The sequence below is a fragment of the Aplysia californica genome, unplaced genomic scaffold (genome assembly GCF_000002075.1).
Source record: "Aplysia californica isolate F4 #8 unplaced genomic scaffold, AplCal3.0 scaffold00662, whole genome shotgun sequence".
NCBI classification, from domain to species: domain Eukaryota; kingdom Metazoa; phylum Mollusca; class Gastropoda; order Aplysiida; family Aplysiidae; genus Aplysia; species Aplysia californica.
In genome coordinates this window covers 360574-369127 of record NW_004797932.1, presented here as the reverse complement: position 1 = coordinate 369127, position 8554 = coordinate 360574, and the positions used below count along the sequence as shown (strand labels likewise).

Here is an 8554-nt window from a genome sequence, read left to right as displayed (position 1 = left end):
TCATCCGTTTGCTTACCTCTTGACTTTCATCCGTTTGCTTACCTCTTGACTTTCATCCGTTTGCTTACCTCTTGACTTTCATCCGTTTGCTTACCTCTTCACTTTCATCCGTTTGCTTACCTCTTGACTTTCGTCCGTTTACTTTTTTTGTTTCTGTCCATCTATCTTGCTCTTCCCAACACATCGGGACCTCAGTGCTTTCTTGTCATATCTCCATTTTTAATAACAGTGAAAACAGTTCATAACAAAGAGGGAGCTTATGAAGAAGTCACATTGTCAATATTAAAAAAGAATGGAGATACGACAAGAAAGCACTGAGGTCGCGACATACTCAACTGACTTTTATCATGACAAGTTGCTCCTCTTTACTCTAAGCACTCTCTGCTGTCTTTACTCAAAGCCCTCTCTTCTGTCTTTACTCAAAGCCCTCTCTGCTCCTCTTTACTCAAAGCACTCTCTGCTCCTCTTTACTCAAAGCACTCTCTGCTCCTCTTTACTCAAAGCACTCTCTGCTCCTCTTTACTCAAAGCACTATCTGCTGTCTTTACTCAAAGCACTCTCTGCTGTCTTTACTCAAAGCACTCTCTGCTCCTCTTTACTCTAAGCACTCTCTGCTCCTCTTTACTCTAAGCACTCTCTGCTGTCTTTGCTCAAAGCACTCTCTGCTGTCTTTACTCAAAGCACTCTCTGCTCCTCTTTACTCAAATCACTCTCTGCTCCTCTTTACTCAAAGCACTCTCTGCTGTCTTTACTCAAAGCACTCTCTGCTCCTCTTTACTCAAAGCACTCTCTGCTCCTCTTTACTCAAAGCACTCTCTGCTCCTCTTTACTCAAAGCACTCTGCTGTTGTTCGTTTGCAGGAATAATTGAAGAGAAGAAAGAACACCACATGGGATTTTTCCAGGGCATCAAGCTTGTGTTCACGTTCAAGCCGTACTTATGGGCGTCCTTGACCTTTCTGTGTCTCACAATCGCCATTCAGGTAAGTGCTGCACTTAAGAAAGAACTTTTTTTATAATGACAAGCGTGTTGGAATGATTCATTTTGAATCTTTCCATGCTGAAGGGTTTCTGTGTTTTTGCCTGACTAGTGTGTTGTAAATGTGGCAGGTTGATGGTGGTCTTAGAGTGGACAGTCACAGGACGTATTTTTCCAAATAAAGTTGATATGTTATACGTCAAAGTAAAGACAAAAAAATTACAACACTAGAGGATAGAGTCTGAAAAAAAAGTAGAATTGTAATCATCTTCTTTTCTTGGACAGTGCACTTTACAGCAAAGACTACACATACCTCTTGTTTAATTCATCATTGAAAAAATACTGAACTACTTGAAAAAACTTGAAGACTTTCTTTCTTACTCTAGCGTTGTCTCAAATGAGAGAAGTGTTAAAAGACGCTAGCAAAAGAAAAAGTCAGGGAAACCCTTCAAAGTGTTTTGCTTGGTTAAAAAAAAGCAACAAAAAGCTATCATTGTTTTGCATACTCCACCATATGCAGCCTGTTGCAAAATGCACTTTTGGAAGGGAAGTTAAAGACTGCTATTATCAGAAGAATGTTTTTGACTAATACTTTATTGTTAATGTTAATGCACTAGATCCCTCTCTGGAAGCTGAGAATGTTTTTGAGTGATCTATGGTCTTCTGGGGGTAATAATGTAGTGTAAAGCGCATAGAGCTTGCTGTCGAGCGGGGTTTTGGGCTGTACAAATGTTATTTATTATTATTATTATGATTATTATTATTATGATTATTATTATTATTATTATTATTATTATTATCATTATTATTATTATTATTATTATTGTTATCATTATTATTATTAATGAAGAAAAAAAATGTTTCATATTTCTGTGAAGTTTGACTTTCTTAGAAACTCCAGGGAAACATTTGTGATCATCTAAATTGACTTTTGCACTTTTGCTTCCATCGTCTGACAGTTTTCCGCACTGTAATCGTTTTGTTGATGAGTTTGTGGCCAGTGGAGCTAGAGTCTTTTACAATTTCTTGGTAACATTTTCCTCAGATTGTCCAGGGCAACGTCGCCTTGTTCTGCACACACACGCTCAAGATGGGAGAAGATTTCTCTTTCTTCATTCTTGTGCTGCTGGTAAGTGCCTGCCGGTGATTGGGACGTTTAGCTGTCTTGTGCAACGTTTTTTACCTATGATTCAGCTCACAGCGGCTGACTGTCTCCTGTTTTTTTATGCAGAGCCGCTCAGATCTGTTCTTATCTATCGCTCCCTTTGTTTTAGTTTTAGTTAGTGTTTTACGGCACTTGCAACACAATAAGGTCATATAAGTGCCGAAGATTAGAGGTGTTACAAGAGAGAGTTTGTTTTTTTTAAGTAGAGGGTTTTACGGCCCTCGCAACTGCATAAGGTCATATGAGCGCCAAGGGGTGGGTATCAACAGAGAAGTCTTTACAGGGAATCAGGCTTACTCTGCTCACCTCTCTAGCTTCAACAGCACTAGGTCTGCTTGACTATCAAGGCACCCTGGAAATAGCAGGTCACAAGAGAGTGACAAACATACAAAATAAGTAGAGGAAAAATGACAATAGTAAGGATCAGGAAAGAAAAAGCAGCAGTTCCCTGTCGTAGATCAGGCACAGTTATGAGCGTGACATTGATGAGTCAGCCTATTTACAATTCTACTGTGCTTGAACGAGAAATGTCCCCCTTTGGGAATGGCGTAAAGACACTACAGTCAGTGGCACTGCCCCGGGTGTCTAAGAGAGAGTAACAAACACAAAAAAGAAGGAGGAGAGATAAAGGCGATAGACGTTTGATAGGAAAGAAGAAATTTTGAATTTTGCCCGGGTGGCGGCCGAAGCCTACTATCGATTTTGAACCACCAAGGATCTTTAATGTCGCAAATTGCACTCTGGACCTCCGAGATTGTTCGCCCTTGTTTGAGAACACTAGATGGAGATCTTTCCTACCAGAAGATCAGGGATGTGGCTGAAAGACAGCAGTAAGAAAGGAGCCAAGGAATAGCAGTAGAAAGGCTGCAGAAAGAGTCAAGAGCCCAGAGGAGGGGACATAGGAGGTGAAGGGATGGGGGCAGAATGTGGAGGCGAAAGCAGACGACAGAACATGGCTAGAGAGCAGGAAAATAAAGAGCCAGAACTTGATTTCCCCTGAAAATACGAAAATCTCAAATATGGTATCGCAGAAGGAAAGTTTTTAAGTTTTTATCTCTGTTTATAGTACATTATGGTCTTGAACATTGGAGGTTTCCCTTCTGTTGTGTTTGTGAATGATGAAATTAGAAACAATATGAGGTTTCAGCCGCCACCTGGGCAAAATTCGAAATTTTCTACCAACTGAAAAAGTTTAATGTGTCCCGCGCGCTCACATGACCTTATGCAGTTGGGAGCGCCGTAAAACACTTACCCAAAAAATAAAAAAAAACCCAGTATGGTTTTTGTCTAGAAAAGATAAGTGTGTGTTCGTCAAGGAATATGTGTGTTATGTTATGCTCTCGTTTCTTATCTTCAGTTTATGTCTTTCAAGACAGTCAAATCCTGACAGTGACATTGACCTAAGAGACCATAAATGCTCTATTTATTACTATTACTATTATTATTATTTTTATTTTTATTTTCATTACTATTATTATTATTATTACTACTACTATTATTATTATTATTGTTATTATTTTGTTATTATTATTATTATTGTTATTATAATAAAAATAATATTAATGATTATTATTGTCATTACTAATCATCTCAATTATTATTATTATTATTATTATTATTATTATTATTATTATTATTATTATTATTATTGCTATAATAGTCATCCTTAATCATCTCATTTCTCATTTTCAGGTTGTGTCTATACTTTCGATGCCGTTCTGGCAGTTTATATCTGTGAAGTTTGGCAAGAAAAAGGCTTATGCAGCTGGAATGATGGTATGTTGACTAAGACAGCGACTGTTTTAAAAAAAATCTCTTTTGTTCTCTGGAGTTTGACTTCATTTAACAGAGTGCTTATTTTTGCGGATGAATTATCCAGAATTTTGGATTTCTAAAACAGTCTAGACTTTGCTCCCAAGTGCTCACTGGTGATCCCCACCTCCTTCCATCGCAACTATCTCGACTTCGATTCTAGTTAAATTAATGGAAACCAAGGCAGGCAAATGGACAACCTTTATTTAAGATGATACCAATAACTCTGTATACCCCAAAATTGACGAGCGTCTGATTCCATTGCGTCGTGACACTACTAATACGTTTGTGAGGCGCTGTGGAGAAATCAGGCGCTCGTCAAAATAACGAAATTGGAGAAACAGACATTCTCCCATCAGTTTTGCAAAATTAATCAAATTTTTTTGGTTTTTTGTTTAACGCTTTTATTTCCAAATAGAAACACATTTTTAGATCTATGTGAATTGTATTAACAAACATTTATTAAAAGCTCAAAATGTGTTTTCAGTTTTCAAGGATTTTTTAACTATTGAAGTTACCAAAATTTGGCGGCCATTTTCTTGCTATTTTTAGTGCTGAAACTAAGTGAATCTACCTCTTTCTGTCACATATCCTGTCCCTGTGGTTTTATACCAAAAAAATTATGAAATTATGCAAACTGAGCCCAAAAATGTGAAATAATGTAATTCTATTAATTTTGTCAAAGAATGATATGGAAAATAATCAGAAATTATGCAAAAAATGATCAAATTTTGCTAAATTATTCGGGGTGCATAAACACAGGGACAGTCTATCACAAATATCTTCACTTCTGCACAAGATAAAAGTAGTTTCTTTTCTTTCCCCAGCTGATGATTCCCGTGTTCACCTCCCAGCTGTTCCTCCCAGCCAACGTCAAGTGGCTGTACTACGCCCTCATGGTAGTCGCTGGATTGGGCATCTCGGTGGCCTTGCTGTTGCCATGGTAACTATGTACACATCGTTAATGTTGGGCTGTTTGTTGTGGGTTGTGAAGGAAATACAAATGCTTTTTTTAAAAAGTAAATTTGGCGCTTATATGACCTTATGCAGTTGCGAGGGCCTTAAAACCGCATCTAAAACTAACAAAAAAGTAAATAAATGTAGGTGTTTTTACAATCCTTTGCCTACAGTTTAGATCTTTTAGGAGGCAGGCCTTGACCCTGGCTATCAGCAGGTATGCCAAATCTCAGCTTTTTCAGGCTTTTTCAGGTTGGTTTTTTTTCAAAAATCATTTGGCATTCCTGAAGAAGAAGGCCACTGACATAAGGTCCTTCTTCTCACTCAAGACAGATAAAATATTACTGGAATTGGGGGAACAAAGTCCCCCATACCCTTGTAAAGGGAAGGGGGGAGGTAAGAGAGATGTTTTTGTGTGCTCAGTGAAAAAATTTACAAGGTTTGTTTTAGGTGAGATGTGAGACTCTGCTCCTTTTCAGAGTTTTTTTTCCAAAATCATTTGGCATCCCTGTATCAGGGCCAACCTGGGCCGAGAGGGAACAACATTCCAGGGAAAAGACAGAGATGCACAGGAGTCGAACTTGGGTATTAAACATGCAAACTGTGCAATCGCCTTTGGAGTTCAAAACAAAAATATGAGGCCAAGCGAAAACCAGCACTCTCGCTCAAAGACTCCCACATCACCTTCAACTCTAACCCCACCTTACTTGGGGTCACACTTGACCGTACTCTATCCTCCAACGCCCACATCCAAAACCTTGAGCTAAAACTGTCAAGCAGACTTCGACCATTGAAAGCCCGTATAGGCACCACCTGGGGTGCGTCAAGGGAATGCATAAAGCCATAAAGCCTAGTGACAGAAATATGCAATGTTTGACTCATGATAAGAGATATGTGCACAACCTTCACCTATTCATTATGGAAACTTTATTGATGAAGTGAATGTTTTGTGCGAAGTGATGTGTGCCAATGGCCTTAAACACTGAATAAACTTACTTACTTACTTACTTACTTACTTACTTACTTACTTACTTACCTACCTACCTACCTACCTACCTACCTACCTACCTACCTACCTACCTACCTACCTACCTACCAACCTACCAACCTACCTACCAACCTACCTACCTACCTACCTACCTACCTACCTACCTACCTAAGACAACCACTATTCTTCCTCCTGGACGATGGGTTCCCCTCGTGGACAATTTCGACTGTACCTATTTTTGTCTCCTGTGCGTTACCAGGTCTGTGCTGCCTGATGTGATTGACCTGTATATGCTGGAGAGGAACGCGCGCCATGACGCACTCTTCTACTCTTTCTACGTGTTCTTCAACAAGCTGGCAGCTGGCATTGCTTTGGCTGCCTCGCAGTTAGCGCTTGAGTAAGTAATATTAGAGATAGCAACCTTGAGTACTTTGTTTCATCTTTGTAGGCTTATACAGTTAGCGCTGGAGTAAGTAGTGTCAAAGTTAGCAACCTTGAGTAGTTTGTTTCCTTATCTTTGTATACAGTTAGCGCTGGAGTAAGTAGTGTCAAAGTTAGCAACCTTGAGTAGTTTGTTTCCTTATCTTTGTATACAGTTAGCACTTGAGTAAGTAATATCAGAGTTAGCAAGGGGACGTTGAAATATAATCTTACGCCTGGAAAGGTGGGGGGGGGGGGGGGGAAGGGGTCTTTGGCTCCTGTAAGAAAAGTGTAAGACTGGGCCACCCGACGTATATCTGCTTGTCTGCGGGGATGTTGTATCCCACTCAGACGAGGTGGACCCTGGCAGGTGGGGTTGAAACAGCCTACCACCTAAATTGCCTAAATTGTGTGAATGGGGGTGTAAAACCTTACAGTTACCAAATGAAGAGGAGGATAAAATAAGATCAGATAGATACGATAAGATACATCTTTATTGTCCAGATCCTGGCACATTGGTTTGGTGTTTCACCACATACACACTCACACACACACATACACACACACACTCACACAAACATGCACACACACGCACAAACATGCACACACACGCAGGCTTACAGTCGCATGCATAATATAAATGAACAGTAATATAAACAATAATATAATAATGTTAAATAGGAAAATTTATGTAGAATTTTACTAATGAAGTGTTTATTGTACCTGTGCGGTATTTCAGGTTTGGCGGCTATGTCACAGGAGAGTGTCACCAACCCAAGGAAGTGTCGCAGACGCTGCGTCTGTTGGTCACGCCGGGCCCCGTTGTCATGGTGATCCTGGCTCTCATTGCCCTCTACTACTATCCAATCGATGAGCACCTGCGGAGGAGTATAAAACACCGACTCCAGGAATTTGAGTGAGTTGGCTAAAACAGCACCTGGACATGGATGGCTGGTGCCTCTATAAATAAATCATTGATGGTCAAGGTTTGAGTGAGTTGAAAAGCCGTTTACCGTTTGACTCACCTGAGCCTGATGCGCTATTTTTCTCCCAACAACCACTGCAGCCTGGCAGTTTTAATAATAATAATAGATAGCATTTGTATAGCACAAATCCCCGCTCAACAGCAAGCTCTATGCACTTCAGAATCTATACTATTACCCCAGCAGACCCGAGAGCATTCTGAAACAAACTCAACTTCCTGGGAAGCATACAGTGCAAGCAGCCATTTATAGGCGCTAAAACACTAACATACTGACAAGATCTTTCGCTGTCAATGGACGGGTACCCATTTCCACCTGGGTGAAGTGAGGAAAATTCGGGTAAAGTGCCTTTCCCAAGGACACAACGTGGGGCCTGCGGCTCGAACCCCTGACCCCGCAACCTCTCTATTGCAAGTCCGGTAGCCTAACCACTAGGCCACCGACGCCACTATATACTGAAATGTGACCACAAAAAGACGCTGAAAGTTGTCACAGTAAAAACAATGCAACTTAAGAAAGAAGCAGAGGTGAAGCGTGCTGACAATATGAGCTACTTCTCCGATTCAAGCCGTAAGGAAATAGATACATCACGCTTATTTAAAGGTGAAGTTTTTACAACTTACAAGTATGAAATAATGAAAGACAGGTTATAGTTAAAGAATATGGTGTCAATAGAAAATCTACTAATTTGACCCTAATGTCGATTTTTGGCCAATATCTCAATTTGTGGATTGGGAGAAGTAACTCATTTTGTCAGCACACCTCACAAATACTCTCTCTCTCTGTCAGAAAAAGAAAACAACTGCATAAAATTTGTTTGAACAGTTTTTATTTTATCAATATTTTGAAATCGCAATGTCTGGGGGTTACGCGATTTTTTTTTCACCCAATTTATAATAAAATTATTATACTATAAAACAAGAGAAAGTTACTCAGCGTTTGTTCATGAATCATGCTGTGTCTATAGCAGCCTGCATGCAACTAATATAATATAAGCGATTAAAAAAAACACAAAACCGTGTAAATACATGGGTAGAGATAAACTTCTTGTATGGAATAAAAATATTTACAGCTAACACATTCATTCTAAGTTTTTGTGTCGGAAATATGCGCGGACACAATTATGAATGTAAAGAAATCAGTCACATTGTCAGTTATTGCAAATGGTCATAGAAACGAAAAATAAAGCTGGAAAAGTCTGGTGCAGATTCAGTGTCCCTGGAAAGCTAGAAATTATTCTTATTACCCAAT

At 39.5% G+C, this 8554-nt stretch overlaps 1 protein-coding gene across 1 annotated transcript in view; it reads left to right on the top strand.

Moving 5' to 3' along the window:
- LOC101846768 (sodium-dependent lysophosphatidylcholine symporter 1-B) overlaps nucleotides 1-8554 on the top strand; it is a 32835-nt gene that overhangs the window by 21679 nt on the left and 2602 nt on the right. Inside the window, exons 13-18 of the mRNA XM_035972355.1 lie at nucleotides 837-982; nucleotides 2024-2107; nucleotides 3836-3919; nucleotides 4783-4898; nucleotides 6160-6297; nucleotides 7060-7236. Of these exons, the coding sequence (XP_035828248.1) occupies nucleotides 837-982; nucleotides 2024-2107; nucleotides 3836-3919; nucleotides 4783-4898; nucleotides 6160-6297; nucleotides 7060-7236 (745 nt within the window). The remainder of the gene's footprint in view (nucleotides 1-836; nucleotides 983-2023; nucleotides 2108-3835; nucleotides 3920-4782; nucleotides 4899-6159; nucleotides 6298-7059; nucleotides 7237-8554) is intronic.